Genomic DNA, 19348 nt, shown 5'->3' with positions numbered 1-19348 from the left:
GATGGGTAAATGTACCTATTGGAGTATTCTCAAATGCAAAATTGATTTGAAAACTACTCTGAAATAAAGCAAAGTAATCAAAACTACTTCAAAAGCTTTTTTCTGTTCTTGCAAGGAGAGAGTAATGAGGCAGATTCTGTGTACCATGCAGAAAAACAATTGATGCTTTGTCTTGCTCTCCTCTAATAGAAAAGATTTTGCCCAAGTGTTCCGGGCTTGTTTCCTTCTCTATGTAAACCTTAGCCAAAGGCTGGAGGCAAAAGATAATTTTTTTCCAGAATGCTGTGTGTGATAAAATATTTTCCAAGGCTAATTAGCTGACACTATCAGTTCAGCTGTGATGAGGGACCTTGGGAACTTTACACTGTGGAAGGAAAGCACCGGGATTTCCTGTGTTTTAAAAACCAAAGAAAACCCCCCCAAACGAGCTGACAGAGGCGACTGAGGAGCAAGTCAGTGTTCAGTTTATGGCTTGACTCTCAAGACTCCTAAAAGCTTGCACTGTTTAGAGCAGTGTACCCTAGAGGACTGCCCAGGATTTGAGCTCTGTGCTGCTGTGTTCGGTGTTGCAGGTGGTGGAGTACGGGCTGTTTGTGAAGCACTACAAGGTTGAAGTTTATCTGCTGGAGCTGAAGCTGTGCGAGAGCAGCGACCCCGACAACGTCGTCAGCTGCCACTTCAGCAAAGCAGATACTGTGGGTAAGTATTCCCTGGTGGATGAGGCAGCCTCAGAGCACAGCTTCAGGAGGTGATTTGTGCCCTCCAGAGCAAGAAGGATGTTGTTAAACTGGAGCAAGTCTAGTGAGTACCAACAAGACGGGGTTGGGACATGTGGTGTGCGAGAAGAGGCTGAGGGAGCTGCCTTTGGCCTGGAAAAGAGAAGGCTCTGGGGGAACCTCGTAGCACCTACGAGGAGGTTACTGAGAACTTGGAGTCAGGCTGTTTACTGAGTCCAGCAGGCAATAGTTGTAAATTGAAACAGGACAGATTCCAACTGAATATAATAAAAATGTTTTCCGTGTTAGGACAGCAAGACATGAGCAGGGCCTGGAGGGGTGGGGATCACCTTGCAGGTGTTGAACACCTGATTGGATAAGCTCCAAGCACCCTGGTCTGAATTCAGTGTTGATCCCTGACTTTGGGTGGTTGGACTAGGAACCTCCTTGATTTCTTCCCAGCCACAGTGATTCTGTGTACAACTCAGGGAGTTGTGGGTGAGAACTTATGGCTTACTAAGTATCAGATACTTATGGCTTACTAACTCATGTCCTTAAACATCCATGTCACTCCTGTAAAGCAGTTGATTCTCTGATTCTTCTGCAGTTTCTTCTTCCTAGTGTGTGAATATTTTAGACATCTTCTTATTGGCTTTTTCTGCACTTCTCTTGTTCTGAAGTTTGGTTTCTCTCTCTCTCTCATTACTATATTCTTCACATGTGAAAATGCTGAATGTCAGCTCTCCTCTATGTCCATAAAGATGCTTTTTTTTCCAGTTTGGCTTGATATGAGTAACTGAAAACACTCCTGTCTTGAGCCTGTGTTGTCAGATGGTGACTGTTTTGCAGAAGTTGTCCTTGGGACAGAAAGTTCTCAGTGTGTTCTGCACTTTATTGATTTGAGGGCTTGACAGGCAAATACATGAAGTGAACCAGAAGTTTTTCATTCTCTCAGACTAAATATTAGACAAGCTGTATGAGCAGTTATAACTTCCATGATACATTTTCTACTCAAACGAACTTGAAGGATCAATGATGTAGAATGTCTGGTTTGCTTTTGTTATTTTTCAAAAGCACTCATGTTTTAGGAATTTTGGTGTGTTTTTTTCTTCCTGAACAGCTACCATCGAGAAAGAAATGAGAAAACTATTTAATATCCCAGCTGAGAAGGAAACCAGGTTATGGAACAGGTATATGAGTAACACCTACGAGCAGCTCAGCAAGCTGGATAGCACAGTGCAAGATGCAGGGCTCTATCAGGGTCAGGTAAGGGGCATAACTTTTATCTCTTTTTTTCTTTTTTTTTTTTTTTTCAGTCTCATGTAGTGCTCCTGCTGCTATGTTTGCTGGGGTTTGTTTTTTTTTTTTAACTTGCTTTTGTGTGCTTTGAGCAAACATTGACAATGTGATTTGTTAATGCTTTGGCAAAATGTTTAACAGACTTGCAGTTACCTTTATTACCTGCACTCTCTTTCAGGTGGTTCTAATAGAAGTGAAAAATGAAGATGGCACGTGGCCTGGACAGCATTTCCTGGCAAAGTAAGCAAGCATGTTCTAAAGGCTTCTGTTGTGTTGTCCAGCTTGTTTGCTGGGCTTCAGTGACCACATGTTCTCTGTGAAAGCCTGTTATCACTGCCTGTTGTGGCTTGCTTTGCGTTGGTTATTTTGAAGCAGAGAAAATCTCAAATAAAACTACTCTTCAGTGGTTTTCTGCTGCTGGTCCCTTGTCTTAGCAAATGGCTGTGTTTGAAAGCCTGTTTCCAGTAGGTTGTGTGAGGATTAAATAGCTTAGGGTTTCTATAGTGCTTAGGAGACAAAAGTGCTATTTGCGTTGAACTGGTCTACTTAAAAAGCTACCTCTGCAGACTGCCCAGAGAAACAAATAATCTATTTTTTACTGGTGGAGGACAGAAAGGATCTTTGAGTGCATTTCCAAAGCTGCCAGTAGTGAATGCTCAGAGTTCTGGTAGTTCCCCCTTTGAAAGGGTATAGAAATAGCTGACCCTGCCCCCAGAGGCAGTCACAGAAGCCTGTAAATATGACACAGATCCTCTTGCTGCTGTCTGATTTAGAGAAGAGATGGGTAGGAGGGGGGACTTGGTGAAATAATGTGTGTTAAGATGGAATGGTGTGGAAGGGAAGTTGCTTGGAATGGTGAGGAACTGCTCATATCAAGTCCTAATGCAGCAAGTAGAATTCGGTGATTTTCCTGGTCTGAGGGGCCTACTCAGTTCCCATCCTGGGAGCCATCAGACTTGATACTGGTAAAGAAAATGCCTTTCTGTACAGTACAGTTAACTTACAGAACTTGCTGCCAGGTGATCTCACTTGAGGGCAAGATACACTAGTATTAAACTTGAAGAATGGATCAGATAGGTCAGTGAAACCTATTTTGAAACAATACTTCTGAGAAATCCCACTGGGTAAATGAATCACTAGAATTCCCATGGGATTACAGTGAACCTTCTGTAGGAGTATCATGTGAAAAACAAGTAAACATTCATATCCTGTACTGGTTGACAACATTAGAGAGACAGCTCTGCAAGACCAGATCATAACGTTTTGTTTCCACATGAAGCAAAGCTAAAAAGGAGCCCTGTGGCATTCCCAGGCTTCAGAATTGTCTCCTTTTTTAACAGCAAGTTTGCTGTGCAAAGACTTTGACTTAATATCTAGTGATAAGTAAATGAAAATGGTTGTTGGTATGCAGATTAATATTTTCCAATGGCATAAAAATAAATATTTGCTTGTTATAATATGCAACCTGTGAAATTGTTTGACTTGATGCTGATAATGGTGGCTGAAAGAATTGTACTAAGTCATACATACAGGATTATCTGCTCTTTTGTACTTGTTCTTAATCCTATCTCAGGCAAATGTTTTGCTTCAATGTTCTGTTTCTCATCTGGAGAAAATACTGTTTAGTCAACACCATGGAGACCTTCAATATTTGGTGTTCTGTCTTTGAGCTGCATCACTTTAATGCTAGAAGTTTGCCCCAAATTGAGAGTTTTGATGACATAAACCAAACAGGGTGCTGGTAGAGAAATGATGCACCTGCATCACTGCCTGTGTGCCTAAAGAGGGTCTGGAAAGCTGGGAATTCATGTCAGTCACTGCTCACAGAACTTGTGTGCAAGATGTGGGGTGGGTTCCATGTACAGAGGATTTTTCAACAGCATTTACTGCTTGTCAGAGGCACAGGCCCCTACCAGGGGAAGTAGCTTTTCCACATGTTTGGCAGCCTTCTGTGTGTTTCCCCAGCCATCGTTCTGGCTGATATTTTACAGGAAAACTGCTCTTAAACTCCCCAGCAGTCCTTGGGTGGTGTATTCAGCCTGTACTTGGCCACTCCTGTTCGTCAGTTTGCTGCTCCCTTAAGAACAAAAATAATTTCTTCTTGTAGTTGGAAGCGACTTTCACTACTAAAGCGGGGTTCAGAAGACAGAATGGATTATACTTATTCTAGGAATTTCAGAAGTGGAGGCATTCTTTGTTTCTGAAGGGAGATTATATCAATGACTGTTTAACTTAATACTCTTTGTTACTTACAAGATTCCCAAAATAAAGTTCCGAGCTAGCAGAGTTCCAGCTCAGCGTTAGCACACAATTTTTTATCCTGGGTATCATTTTCTTATCAAAAGCAAACAAGAAATGATGTTAGATCTATAAAAATAGCACCTTTTCCATCAGGTGATACATTTGAAAACAGGAGTGAAGTTGTATTTAGCATCTGCCTCGTAACTGTCTGCCTCCCTTTGCAATATTCAGCAGTAAAATCCCTTTTGCTTCTTTGGTTGGAGCTAGAATTTTCCTGCTGTTTCCTCTTCCTGCTCTTCTGTTTGCTGATGGCACTGTGTCCTGACACTGTGATTTTAGAGGATCTATTCAGATCCATTTCAGAGGATTCATTTAGCTGGGCTAAATATTATGTGTGCAGATCCTCACTCCCTGACTTTGAAGTGCTTGAGTTTGCAGCAGATGCCAAGCTTGCAGAGGAGCATTAAATGTGTAACATGAGTTAAGGAGGCATTTGCATGTAAGAACTTCCTAAATGAAAATCTGTTATGGCCTCTGCTCTGTCAGTTAAATGGAACTCCTAGTTTTTCTTGCTCTGACAAAAACCTTTTGTCACAGCAGTACTATTTTATTATTGGTACTTTAAAGGAGAAGGACTAATTCTACTGTGAGCTCTGAAGGTACCCTCAACTGAACTGAAACACTTTTTCTATTCCTCTTTCCTTTTACAGTATTTTTTTCAAGCTGTTCAGCTTAGCGGTTTTTCTGCTTATCAACCATATGGCTTCAGTTTCTGTGCTAGATTAACCTGACCTTGTCCTCTTTATGCTGCAAGTGTCCAGATTTCTCCTCACTTGCCATTTGTGTGGGGTTTTGGCGTGTTTTGTAGCAAGATATAAACCAGCTGTCTTTACCTGCAGCCAGGGGCAACGTGCATCAGTATTGTGAGATGAAGTTGTGAACGTGGGGGTGAAGAACAGGAGCCCCCAGTACATGTTGGACTCTGTAGAAATGTGATTCCAGTCCTGGTTCAGGCTCCTGAATGGGAGCTGCTGTAGCAGCCGTGAGGGAAGAACAAACAAATAACCTGAGTGTGCATCAGAAGGCTTTTTTGGTAACTGGGACACCAATAAAACAGTGTGTGGAAATGATCCTGTGAGGTTGTCAGCAAATTTGGAAATTGGACTATGAGAGGTTTCAGAAGGAGCCAAGGGAATTGTTGAAGAATTAGCAAAGATGTTTTGTGCTTGGTAGTTAAAGTATTATACTGGTGAGAAATTTAAAGGGTGATTGTAACACTTTGAAGTTTCTATGGGATATGAGAAATGAAGATTGAAGAAGGAACTCTTCAGGCAGCAGATGAAGAGCCAAAACCAATGTCTGGGTGGTGAAGCCAGATAGTTGTGCTGCACATGAAATGCACATTTCTTCTGACCATGAGGGTATTGATCACTGGGAGAGTTTATCTGTGATCTGCTGGATTTGGCTGGTGCTGACCATTGTGAAACTCTGGTGAGAGTTTTTTTTCTGAAAGGTGTGTTTTAGCTCAGACAGGATTTAATTTGAGAGACTGAAATTGTGCTTAAGCAGGAGGACTGACTGAGCAGTTGTACCACGGAGTCTCGTCCTCAAACCTGTGAAGTTACTTTCTCAAGCCCTGAACTGTTGCATGGTTAAATGTTCATATCACTGTAGTTTATTCCTGTATAGGTTTTGTTGATGAAATGTAAATGAATGTATTTATCCCTGTCAGAAACATTGTGGTGGTCAAAGGGAAGCTACAGGAGTTTGGCACCTTCCAGTCCAGCGTCTGTTGTGCATACAAAGAGCAAACTAAGCAAACTGAGGGGAGGTTCAGTGGTAACCCACTGAGTAGCTCAGTGTTTTGGAAGGTTCCAAGTCACAAACTTCAAAGAAGAAATAACAGTTGTCTCTTCTTTCAGAGCAAGGTTTGGGGCCTCCATTTCCACGGGAGCAGAAGTCACATCCTGTGAGAGATGTCAGTGGAGAGGGCAGATGCCTTTGACCAGTCAAAGTCTTCCACATTTCACAGAAACCCTTTTTGGGGCATTGGGGATAAACACTTGGCATCCAGGACTTGTGTTGTCACCTCTGTGTGAATGAGGCAGTCTTGTCTTCTTGAGAGCCTCCAGTACTGTGGGATCATTGGCAGTGACTTCCCAGGCTTAAAATGGGAAGCTTTCAGAGAAAAATGTTCTTTTCTCAGCTGCTTTCTGTGCCCTTCACCTGGAATCATGACTCCCTTTGAGAGCACCTTGTGAAACAAGGGGGAGCAGCTGTGCATGGTAGATCCTTCAGATATTACAGATAGATGAGTAACTTGTAAAATGTAAGAGGACTTAGAATTTTTTATCTTCCCAAGTGTATTTGATATGGTTTTTTGTCTCCCTGCTTGGAAAGCTGTTGGCCTCTCTTCTGTTGTTTTACTGCTTACGTGAACCTTCACAATTTTCTAACAGGAATTCGCTTGAGATCCTTGATGTCTTTGTAGGTAGACCTTCCCCCACTCTGTGACTTGTCTCTTAGCTTTGCTCTCTGATCCCTTTTTTTATCCTCCCCCATATTTCTTAGCTTTTTTGTGTGCATGTGGGATACTATTGAAGTGCTTGTGACTGTTCAGTTGCCATGTGACTCTTGATTATGCACTGTCTCTGTGCTTCTACTTGAAACGTTGAAATCCCTTAAGAGCTTGTCCTCCTTTTCTTTTCTCCTAATAGATTTTCTGCATATTATTTTCTGAGCATCTTTTTCTGTTCTCTCACTGGGATCAAACGTGTCAAGTAGAGATGCCAGGTTTTCAAGTCTAGCATTTTCTAGATTGCCCTTCTTTGCTTCTAGATAATTCACTCCTTCAAACTTTAAAAATGTGTTCTGAACGGATTTACATGCTGTTGTCACCTAAATGAGTTTATTCCTGATCCTTGAAACTCATGCACGTGCAGCATGAGTCTGATAATTGTTGTTTTGTTCAGACCCCTTTTCTCTCACTGATCTTATTTTTGTGTCCAGATAATCTTGAGAAGTCCCACTTCCAACATGCAATGACAGAAAGGCGTTTATTGTCCCAGAAATGGTTATCTTGGTTATTTTGGTAGATCTCATTCTTTCTAGGGTACTTTCCAGTGTACTTTTTGGTTATGCTGGCTGGTGGTTGTTTTGTTTTTTGGTTTTTTTTAACCATGTTTCCGGTTTTGATGGTGTTTGGGGTTGGTGTTTTCATCTGGAAGATCCTGTTGTGACTTGTTTATTTCTGTGTTTATTTTGCTGGCATTTACTGCTGTTGTATTTCCAAACTGTTAAGGCTGTCCAGCTGTTCTGCCTTGTCATGGCCATTGTCATAGTTTTTGCCCCACAGAGGTTTTCCAGCATAGTTCTTTTAGTACCATCTGAGCTATGAATATGTATTTTTAGTTATCATCATTTGAGAGTGAGGACCACATTAAAAAAGATAAGTGGACAAGCCCAAGCTTGAGGGCCCTGCCCTTTCTCTGCTGGCACTCTGCTCTGCACTGGGGTAGTTGGTGTCCTGCACCTTTTTGCTTTTGGTTTTACTCGTTTATTTGGGCAAAGATGAAGAGAATAGACCATTTCCCAGTCAGCTCTTGCTGTAGAGAAATTATTTAGTGTCAAAATAAGTTATTTAAGCTTATCAGCATATTACTTTCTTGTGGTTTTGCTTTTTTATGGAGCTGTCTATGTCAGGACACTGTTGAACTTTAGTGCCTTCTTGGTCTTGTGTTCTGGTTCTTTTCTGGGAGCCAGGAGAGTAGTAATGTGGGATTCACAACCAGATAGACCTGAGATATATGACCTTTTTTAATCTGTTTCAATATCTCCAGTCTCAAAATGCTGAGGATTGCTGCGCATGCTGCGTGTACATAATGGTGTGTCTTGTCTGCAATGTGGAGTTGTACAACAATGTAGTTAAATCAGCCAGGCTCAGGAACAAACTGCTTTGTGCCCATCCTGGTGATCTTTTATCTGATTAACGTTCAGTTTGAATGGGTGTTCTGGGTGTCAGGTAGGCAAGGCCTGACCTTGTCACTTTTTAATGCAGGTTGAGTGCGTTTTGGTGTTAAGATTGAGGGGTTTTTCTTGCTTGTTTCAAGGTGATTTGCTTGTAAACTTAAGCTTGCTTCCCTCTCACTCACACCATCTGAATTGCTACTTATTTCTGTCTGGGACCCAGATTTTGCTTTAACCAAGAATTGTTGCTCCTGCTTCTGATACTTTTTTCTGGTGTTTCTGTTCCAGACAAGTGTTTGGAAGTGTGGTTGACAGTCAAAGCAGTAAATTCTGCGTGGGGTAACTAATTGTAGCACGGCAAGTCCTTGGACTTTTGTGGGAGGTGGGGTTGGGGATAAAAAAAGTAGTAGCACTGTTTCTACTTCTTTTTCCTTTCTCCCAGATCAAGCACTGCAACTAGCAGAAACTTTACTACCTCTTCAAAATCATCATCAAGTTCTTATTCCTCAGTGTCTGCCACTTCTGTCATTACTAACGGTGATAGCAGTAACTCCTATGGACTGAACAGCTCCCACCTGGGCAGGGGGTAAGAGCAGGAATGTTCTTTTTGTTTCTCCCTCCTTCGTGTGAATAATCCCTTGCATCCTTGCCAGCACAGGAAAGGAGTGTGATGGTGCCCTGTGAGGAGTTCTGCCACTCTTGTGTACCTGTTTATCAGACTTTGCTCTTGGAAACCACTGCCTTCTGCTCTTCCTTGCTCACTTGCAAAAGTTCCAGAGCTTACTAACTGCCGAAGCATTGCCTGGTTTTGAGGGGATTGGGGGTATGAGGGAAGGGATTATATTCTTTTCTCCATCTGCCATTGTGGTAGAAGCCTTTCCAGGTACAGATCAGAATTTTCTTGCTCTTTCTGTACTTTATAGACTCTTGCTGCATTAGGGTAGTGTGCTGTGTACTTAGAGGAAATTAATGTGTTATGAGACATAAATTAATAGTAGACTGTGTGAGGATTAATGTTTCCAGTATTAGCACATACACTTCATGTTCTTGGCATTCAGTATTAACCACTATGAAGCAGCAGAAACACATAGTCTGGTTAAACAGTTTCATTTAACAGTTTTTTGACTTGTGTTTGCTGTGACTTTTAAGTAGTGTTGAGACTTGATAAACTCATTGTGGAGTTCACTGTGTTGTCTTCTTTTCCAGAGGTTCTGGATTTGTCTGTAACTCTTACAACTGCAGGGACAGTGCTTCCCTGTCACAGCCTGGACTTTGTGGACTCAGTAACCTTGGAAACACCTGCTTCATGAATTCTGCATTACAGGTGAGAATTAGAAAGAGCCCTCTTTAGAATCAAATAAAAGATCATAGAGATTGTGGTTTAAAATCAGTGAAAACAAAAGGAAGTTTTAATGTGATTCAGTGAGGAGACTACACCTCCCAAAACTCATAAAATCCAAAAAACCCAGACAAAAAAAAAAAATCAGTTCGTCTTATGTGTAGCACACCAGTACTGTAAAACATATTTACAGTTCTAGGGACTGGGTCTGAAATATGTGGCTTCTGAACAGGCCGTGGGGGACACACTGGAAGGTGCCCAGCTGTAACATAAGGTCCCAGTGCTGTGCTCTGCCAAAAATGGGCTGACATGGAGGATGTTCTGACACGTGTGGGCTGCAGAAGCGACATGAGCAGGTCACTGCTTGCAGTTCTGGGTCCGTGTTTGAAGATTCTTGGAAAATTAAGAAAATGCTTTTTTTTACTGAACGTGTTCTCAAATTAGGTCTCACCAGTTCTCTTAACTTGGTACACGTTCTGATGTGAAATTTGGATTTGTTTTTTCATTGTCACACAGATTTATTGCCCTGTGCAATAAGTTCATTTCCTTAATGCTTTTTTTCAGTGTCTGAGCAATACTCCTCCTCTGACTGATTATTTCCTGGAAGATAAATATGAAGCTGAAATAAATCAGAACAACCCACTGGGGATGAGGGGGGAGATTGCAGAAGCCTACGCGGAGCTCATTAAACAGATGTGGTCTGGGAGACAGTCCCACGTGGCCCCACGGATGTTTAAAGTAAGTGTGTCATGTTCTTGGAGCACAGCTCTGAGACAGGAGGAACAGTGGAAGCTGCTGTGCCTGCCACACATTTTGTTGTTATGAAAGCAGTAAGGACAGAGTAGCTTCAGTGTTGTTTCATGTTCTGTATAAATGCTTTCCAGGGTACAGGCAGCAACTTGCCAGTGAGTAGTGTCATTCCTCAGAGTTGGTTACTGCTTTTGGTGTTACTTAGTAAGTGACCTCCAAGCCTGAGAGCTGTTTGCAGGTGAATCAGAATGATCTTTGCAACAAAACTAGGACAGGTCATGTGAATTGCCAGCTGTGAGCTTTGATCAGCGAGAAAAGACATGCAAGGTACAAATCTAAAAAATGAAATTAGGAAGTGGAGAGCAAAATGCATCCCCAGAGTCTATGACATTATTACTCGGTGTGATGTTCTCACTGCTTTAGTGTGAAGAGCTGCTTTCAGCTGAAATACTGGAAGTAGAAGGGAAAATTGTTCTGGCACCCTTTAGTGTGTTAGCATCCAGTTCCCTGTGGCCTCCTGCCAACACAAGGTAGTGGGGAGTTGGGCTCTGCAAAAGCCAGGACCTGAGTGGTTTTATTCCTGCCTTTGGCACACGGGTAGCGCTCACCCCCCTCACTCTTGCCTTTGTGTTTCAGACACAGGTTGGCCGATTTGCTCCTCAGTTTTCAGGATACCAGCAGCAAGATTCCCAGGAGCTCTTGGCTTTTCTTCTAGATGGCTTGCATGAGGATTTGAACAGAGTGAAGAAGAAGCCCTACTTGGAGCTGAAGGATGCCAATGGCAGACCTGATTCGGTACGGGGCCCTTGACTTGAGCACGGGGCAGGTGGTGCTTCCCAGGGTGTTTAGTTGGGTTCTGGGACACTCCCTGGCCTTGCTTCTCACAGGCCACACAAACATCCTCCCCACAGAGCGGTGTACCTGGCACGGGGGAACCCTGTCATGCTTTGTGGCACTTTACCTAAATGGAGAAAAGTAATTCTTTTATGAGGTTTTCCTTGTAGAGACCCAAAAGGTCTCTCCTGTTGGTTTTTGTTTTTTTCTTCCTGCCTTTTCCTATCCTGTTTCCCAGTCAGCACTGATACGTGAGCCCCTTGCAGACACTTTGTTCCCCTGAAGTTGGCAAACACTCAGCTCACATGAAATCAGACACATAATAGTGAAATGTCTTTCCCTCAGTGAGCTCACACTCCCCTGATCAGGCTTTTATGGCTTGTCACGGTCACGCAGCTGCAGCATACTGACAACTGCAGAGTCCAGAGTATTGGGGAAAATACATTGCCCTTCTCAACAGGCATTGTGTATTTTTTTGTATAATACAGTGCATGTGGCAACACTACAAGAAGCAGTATATTTCATCTTTTTTTTTTTCTCTCTCTAAGAAATCCCGGTGTGTTATGCTGGACATACTGGTAGACCCCCACTCCTGTGTAATTTGCCCATCAGTATCAATTTCCTGAGTTTTCTTTGACCCCAGTGCTCACCGTGCTATAAAAGTCTTTGAAAGAAATAACTTCTAATTATTTGTTATTTCTGTTTTTACAGGAGGTGGCAAAAGAGGCCTGGGAGAATCACAGGCTGAGGAACGATTCTATCATTGTGGATATTTTTCACGGTCTTTTCAAGTCTACCCTTGTTTGTCCCAAATGTTCCAAAGTTTCTGTGACCTTTGATCCTTTCTGTTACTTAACCCTCCCACTGCCCTTGAGGAGAGATCGTCTCATGGAAGTTACCCTGGTGTATGCAGACCCACAGCGTAGGCCTGTCCAGGTGAGCCTTGTTGAAGACACAGATTTCTTTAAGTCATCCCAGCCCTTCTCTTAAGTTTCAGAGTTGGCAGGGCCAGGAGTTGGACTCGATGATCCTGATGGATCCCTTCCAACTCAACACATTCTATATTCTAAATGGGTAAGGCCTCTGAATTTCAAACAGAAATAAAAACCAATCCCTCTTGGGGGAAAAAAAAAAAAAGAAAAATTACCTTTTTTCTTTTAAAGCCTTTTCAAAGGACTGATTTTAAATTTCCCCCCCATTTTATTTTCAAATGGGCCCACACATCCCTAAAGTAGTCTTGTGCTTACCATACATGTCAGGGAAGAACAGTATCTGGGGGTCCCAAGCAGAGAGAGTGGATGCCCTGATGTAGCTTTAGAAGAACTGCTGGGCAATATTTCCATGTCTTTCAAGACTTTTGACTTGACCTCCAGCAGCAGTGAAGGGAATGGTTCTAAGATTTTTTTTATCACATACAGAAAAAGCAGTTTTATGTTCTGAGCAAGCTGCTGTGTCTGGTGATTATTTTTTTGCCTGGGTTTTACTACTGCTGAGCCTGATGACAGCAGAAGGCCAACTGTTCACGGTTTTCATTCCCTCCAAATCCCTGCTTTATAAGGTAGAGCTGAGATCCAAAAGATCTTGAAGTGTGTGGCTGTGACCTTAACTTGAGCTGAACTCCTATAAATTAAAGATTTAAGAGTTTTTAAGGTTTCATTTCCATTTTCTTGCTCCCTGCCTTGCCTGGGTTTGTTTTGCCTGGTGTAAAGGATGATGTTGTCTTTGTTTCTAGTACCGGGTTGTGGTGCCGATGATGGGGGCCATCTCGGATCTGTGTGAATCGCTTTCCAAACTCTCTGGTGTTCCTGCAGAAAATGTAAGGATAAATGCAGACGGTAATTCTGATAAATGTTTGTTCTTGAAGCAGTTCAGTGGCTTAGCTTTTAAAGATGGGTGATAAGCTGAACTTAATGGAGTAGTGACAAAACCCTAACAAGTTAAAATGCTGTGCTTCGATTGTAAAATGAAAAAGATTCTTGAAACAATCTGTGTTTATCCTGATAGTTCTAGTGCAGTAGAGAGGTTTAAGAGAAGGGACAGAAAGGTAGCCCTCAGCCCCAACATTTCTGATAGGTAGTTTCTTAGTACCGAGAGGGTTCAGTGTCTGTTTTGAGTCCATCTCTTCTTGGATGTCCTTGTAATAACGAAGGGATCAGGTGAACTTTTCCAGAGGGAATTTAATTGGTGGGGTATTTTTAGGATGCCAGTGCAGTGCTTCGATTTATTTCAGTTAATTACACATGTGAGTGATCCTGATCATGCCTGAATTCCTAGCCTGGTGCCACTTTGATGGGATCTGTGCTGCTGTCTCCACCAGGCTGACTTGGAGTTGCATCCCCTCAGTACCTGTGTAAAATCAGTCTTGTTAATGGCTTTGTTTTTCTGATCAATCTTAACAAATACAACTGATATTGGGGCACTGAAAATTCAAATAGAGAACTGGAATAAACTGTTGCTTGAGTTTAAAGGTAGTTTGCCTAAATTTATGTAAGCTTTTACTGTAATCTCTTTGCAAATATCACTTGCTGTTCTAGATGGTGGTGACAGATGTGTATAATCACCGGTTCCACAAAATCTTCCAAATGGATGAAGGTTTAAATCATATCATGCCAAAAGACGACATCTTTGTGTGAGTAAAGTGGGAAGATACCATATATGAAGAATACTGCAGAACATTTGCTTTTGTTTCAGGTTATAAAACCCAATTCCTGTCCCCTCCCATACCCTAAGTCTTCCTGTAGACCTTTTACATGACTTAGAGTAGTGCAGCACTGCTCTTACCAGCAGATCAGCATGTGGAGTGTTTAGTAGATATTCTTCTAATGCAGAGGAGGTCATGGCTGTTGGGTTGCAATGAACTTTTAGTTTGGTGTTTGTTCTGCAGTTCAGAACATCCTACAAGCCCCTTTCAGAGATGATAATCTATGGATTGCAGTTATGCTCTCACTGGCATTTTTAGTCTAGCTCAAGCTTACTGTTCTTATATTCCAAATCAGCCAAAAGCCTTGGAGCATGGAGTCTAAGCTGTTGTACTCTGCCTTTCCAAAATCCACCACAGCTGTAACAGCACCCACCTGACCGTGACTGGGGTTCTTTATAGACTCTTGACTGATGCTAAACACTGTTTGTTTCTTAAATGTGGTCGTGAAGGACCTTAGGGAAGCTGAGGATTTGGTTCTGCTTGATGTTCTACATATGTGTGGTGAATGAGATATCTGCAGTCATCTCTGAAATCCAGTGAGGAGAGCAAAAGTTGTATTCCTCTATTGCAGCTGAAAATTGAAAACTTCTGCATGTTAAGTTGGGTCAGTGTGGAGATGAGCCCTGCCATCCTCTGGTGCGCTGGGAGCCTTTCACTGGCTGGGATGCTGTGACATTCTGCTTGCTGCTCTCTTGTCATGCCCTGTCTGACCTCTTTGCTGAGATGCAAAGAGATGCAATGCAGGAGTTTTTTTGAAAATTCTTCAGATGATGTTGTTGTTCTCAGTTGCATCCAAAGGTGTGGCGGGTTGGGATGCCTGGGGAGGATGTTTGGCTTCTGTGAAATCTGCCTGGGAGGGTATTGTGAAGTGTTAGTGTTGTAAGTCTGTCTCCCAAGCCCCGGTAAAACACTGAAAAAACAAGAAGCATAATATTACAATGGCAATTGCAAAACCTCCCTGCTTTCTTAGGGGCACAACATCATATCCCTGCAGAGAAAACAAGTGTCTGAATCAGGTCTGCTCTGGGGTGTGGGGGAAGCATGGGCTGAGCTGCAGCTCCAAGTGTATTTTCCTTTGCAATTGGCACTTCCTTTTATGTGCAGGGCAACTGTAAATGAGGTGATGCTGTGAGTCATAGTGAATGACCTGACCCGAGTTAAAAATAGCCCTCCAAGGAAGAGGAGAGGTAGCAGGAGGAAGTTTTGAGGATCCTGTTTTTCCATGTACACCCTCCAAGATCTTTTCAGCACTGAGGGTCAAGAGAAAGCAGCCAGGCACCAGGGTAAGAATTAGGAAAAAGCTGCTCATAGGAAGTCCCTTTAGTGGGTGTTTCTGCCAGGAAAAAAGATCTATAAAGTAATATTCTAGCTACAGCTAAACCCCAGCATTCTTTTATTGAAAGGAAGTCTTGTCTCAAAAACACGACAGAGAAACACTTGTTCAATCAGAAGCAAAACTTCTTTAAAGGCAAAGGCAGAGTTAGGTTCAGTGTGGACAATCTGCCTACCTTGTCTGGTTATAAAAAGTCTGCTGTTAGGTGTTCGAAGGTTTAATGAAATCATTCAAGAAATGGTAATAGCAGTGTGAAGGTTCTTGAATTCCCTTCAGTTTCCATCTGTTAAGGTCTTGTGTCTGCTGAAGTGGGTGTGAAAGGAGGGACTGACAGTGCATCGGTTTTGTGTTAAGATCGAACCAAAGTGGGGTCGTTCGGGCTGGGGCTTCAATTTGGGATTTCTGAGCTGCAGTTTTGAGTGATACTTGAGGGATTTTTGCCCTTTTACTTTAGAGATTTTTACCCTTTCGCTGTTGCTTGTAGAGCCTGAGGTGAGCAGGCTGTGACAGTGTGGTGGCACTGGGAGAAACTTTGAAAATTGTCCCTGAAAGGGCTTGGCTGTGTTAAGTTGTTAGTTCATTGTGCTCTTTCAAACTGACCACATGAAGGATATGCTGAAGGCTTTTTGTTGTTGTTGTTACAGCATATTTTATGTGCTTCTAGTATCTTTATAAGAAATTTTGATTTTTCTTTAGTTTCTCCTCTCAGAAAGTGCTTCTCATTTTTTCTTTTCATTTAGCCTATGGTCTGAGGAATCCTGTGAGATCTCTGTGAATTTAAACTTATCATTAAGTTGAAACTGGCTTATAACTTTTTTCAGGCTTTCTAAATCTTACTCTAAGATTCTTAAGACTTGATGGCTGGCTCTGTGTTGCCTGCATAGTCCACAGAATGTTCAGCTCAGAAAAAATCCTCTGGTGCTGACTGGTGCTGTAGCTGAGGGGTGGACCACTGGTTACACTGAGTAATGTATCTCTCTCCTGTTCCTGAAAGAAAGCTGTCTTTGTATCGATTAATGAAGGGGAACAGATGCCTTCTATTAGAAAGTACAACTGCAGAAGGTTTTACAGTGGCAGTATTTTCACCCAAAATTCACCCAAAATTAAAATAAATAACCTTAAAAAGATTCAATAAATCACTCTAACGCACCAAACATTTGTTTGTACTAACTGGACATTGCCACAAAATAAACTTCTAAAAATGCTTTCCAAAGTGTTGGAATGAGAAGACAGCAATTGCTTCATAAGAGAGGAAGAGACCCTCTGGAAGCTGCTTGTCTACCGTGTTTTGAAAACATAATTTTTTCCCTGTGGCAAGACTAAAATATATCAGCTTCTAGTCTAGAGAAAGAGACATTACTGAAAAGATGAGGTTTTAAATAGCATTAATTATGTTACAAATCACATAGGAAAGCTGCATCATTTCAGGGTATTGTGGTCAGTGCAGCAAAACAAACTGAGAGCTTTGTCAGGGAAAAACAAAGTGGAGAGGGTAGTCATGGTACCTTTTGCAGGGTGTGTTCTTGGCTACTAAATATTATCCCAGATGTATGTAAAGTTGACACATAATATGCAATCTGGGATATTACTGAGGACTATTAGTTAATTGTATTTATGTGAGATGTTTTCTAGAATCCAAATGTCTCCTGTATTTAAATTAGCATGGTATGCAGTGTCTCATGGATTTGAACTCTTTCCTAATTCGTGTTTTATTGATCCTGTCCCTTTTATGTACTCATCATATGCTCTTATTTTCCAGCAGTGTCCAGTGGCAAGACTTCCCTGTTGGCAAAGTGTAATGTGTACATCTCACTGCTTGTTTTAAGTAATTGAAGTTGGGTGCTAAGCTGCTTTCACTGGTTAGAAAACAAAGCTTGAAGAAATAAGCGATCCCAAATAGTTAAATCAGTACAATATATTCAGAAATAGATTTCTCGTGTGTATTTTCCCCACAACTTCTGTGTGCATTCCCCACGCTTGTGCTTTAAAATTTTACAGATGGTTCAGTGGGTCTTACCAGTTCTTGAGGTCTTTTCCTGGAGGGTTTTGCTGCCTGGTCCTTGAATTTGGGTCTGCTCTCAGGTCTTTGCATTTGTTCCTTCCTGTTGGCTACACTGAGTGAATTCTGAGAGGAGCTGTGATGAACTGAAGACTGCACCCTTCTAAACTGGTGTTTAAATCATCCTTTTAAAGGTGTAACCTCCTCACCTGAAAAGCACTCCTCTTTTCCACTGGCATAAGCAAAGCAAGGTTGTGTTAGTTATTGTCTGTGGTTGTTTGCTGGGCTCTGGGAATGCAAAGAATGTAGTGATAGGGGGAGCACAAGGCCCTCAGGCTCTGATTTTGTGAGCAGCTGCCATCCACTTCTTTCTTTGTTCCTTGATTTCCTTGTCCCCTCTCTAAACAGAGACCAGCAGGTCACCTGTGGGGCTGTCTTCTGTAACAGAAATCAGTTGTTTCAATGGTTCTGAAGCTTTTTAGGGTCTGATTGTAACTTAAACCGGCAGTTCTTGCCTTCTTTATGTTTCTCACAGTCAACTTAAGTTGTCTCAGGATTGAAAAATTTAAATATAAATGTCAGTCTCTTACAGTGTTTCTGCAGGTTTGCTTTACTGAAAGCAGTAGTCAGACCTGGGTCTGCATGTGACAACAATATCCCTGTGGTTTGCCAGACTTCTGATTTGAGAGTGTTGTGCTCTGGCCAGCTGGCAGCACATCTCTCAGTTCAAAATTCAAAGACTTCCCGCCACAGGAGATCTGTGCCCCAGCAGGGATGTGATTTTAAAAAGAAACTAAAGACACTACCTTTGTACTGGTGTCTTACTTTTGACACCAATGTCAGTTAAATCCCAACTTTCATTTTAGGCCTCTGTTATGAGCAGAACATGAGTGGATTTCCATGAAATGCTGTGGTTGGAAATGTTTCCGAGCAGGAACTCTCACAATGTGCTGCAGCAGGAGCAGAGCAGCTGGAGTGGCCCTGGGCTCTCCTCGGGATTGCCTTGACAGAGGGCACGGTCTGCAGGCACAGATATTGTCATCCAGATTGTGCTGTTGATGCAGTTTGTGAAATGTGCAGTATGTGGAATGTATGGAATATTGAGCTTGCACCTTTTTTAGGTGATTTCAGTGGTTGGGAAGCTGTGCTCTATTCCTGTGTTCACTGTAGGGTTATGAGGGAAGGCACGGATGCCCTGCATGGCTAAGATACGTTTTCCCTTTCAGCTGCTCAGTTTCTGGCTCATGGACTCTTGTGGTTACCTGTTGTGCTCTCTGATAGTAAAACTTCAAAAAGAAGAAATGCAAATATTACTGGGCTTCTTGATATTTAAGTGACTTTAAGTAACTCTGAGATGCATCCGAAAATGAACCTGTCTCATATTACACAAGAGGACAAAACTATACATTTTCTTCTCCAGGTCACCTGAAAGGGGAGGAGAGTTTGGGTCTGGAATTCTCCAAGCCTGTTCTTTCATGAGGCTTTGCACTTGTCTCTTTCTCATCATGACAGGCTTGGAAATGTTGGGTAGTCCTGGTGCAAGATGTGTTAATATTTAGCATCAGAGAAGGGGCGAGATGCAGAACTGTAAGGAGTTGGTAGAAGCCTTGAAGCAAAAATCACTGACACTACAACTTGTCACAGTGTTGGAAATGTCTCTCTGCAGGCATCTCGTTGTGTGGCAGGACAGGGAGGTCTGTGGCAGGTGATCAGCGCTCACTCACATAAAGGTGGTCTGCAAATCAATTTGGTGCCCTGAGTTCAGTGTTTGTGCTGAGTGCTCTCATTCCCCAGGCGAAGCAGAGAACAGCGCTCAGCACACCACCCAAACACTTGCTATTTCTTTTCCTTAGGTCCTGGGAAGTCCAGCCCCACTAGGACCTCCGGCTCCCGCTCCAATGTAACCCCCACACATGCACCATGCTGGTGATATCCCATCACCAGGGATCCTGCTGGAGCTTGGAGCCGGTACAAGGGGTCAGGTAAGTGCCACTTGAAAATGAACTCCACGGCCCATTTCAAGGGTATCCCTCGTCAAAGCTCTTTTTAGTTCTCACAAACTGTTTGGATGGATCAACTGGATCCTGCTGTTCTCTTAGCCTGGCTAATGGGGCATTATTATATAACATCTATTGTTTACATTGATGAAAGTTTCACAAATTGATTTGCA

General features: G+C 42.4%; 1 protein-coding gene across 2 annotated transcripts in view; it reads left to right on the top strand.

The window, feature by feature from the left end:
• The window catches only part of USP4 (ubiquitin specific peptidase 4), a 31595-nt gene that overhangs the window by 2333 nt on the left and 9914 nt on the right, over positions 1-19348 (top strand). The window contains exons 4-13 of one of the 2 annotated variants that reach the window (XM_050313268.1): positions 573-699; positions 1837-1982; positions 2194-2255; positions 8665-8808; positions 9429-9546; positions 10126-10299; positions 10948-11106; positions 11857-12081; positions 12878-12961; positions 13680-13774. In XM_050313268.1, coding sequence (XP_050169225.1) covers positions 573-699; positions 1837-1982; positions 2194-2255; positions 8665-8808; positions 9429-9546; positions 10126-10299; positions 10948-11106; positions 11857-12081; positions 12878-12961; positions 13680-13774 — 1334 coding nt within the window. The remainder of the gene's footprint in view (positions 1-572; positions 700-1836; positions 1983-2193; positions 2256-8664; positions 8809-9428; positions 9547-10125; positions 10300-10947; positions 11107-11856; positions 12082-12877; positions 12962-13679; positions 13775-19348) is intronic. The other variant, XM_050313269.1, reaches the window with a different exon arrangement.

Source organism: Myiozetetes cayanensis, unplaced genomic scaffold (genome assembly GCF_022539395.1).
Source record: "Myiozetetes cayanensis isolate MyiCay16 unplaced genomic scaffold, myiCay2020 scf18, whole genome shotgun sequence".
Taxonomy (NCBI): domain Eukaryota; kingdom Metazoa; phylum Chordata; class Aves; order Passeriformes; family Tyrannidae; genus Myiozetetes; species Myiozetetes cayanensis.
Note: the sequence above shows the minus strand (reverse complement) of the source record. Positions and strands in the feature narration are given on the sequence as shown.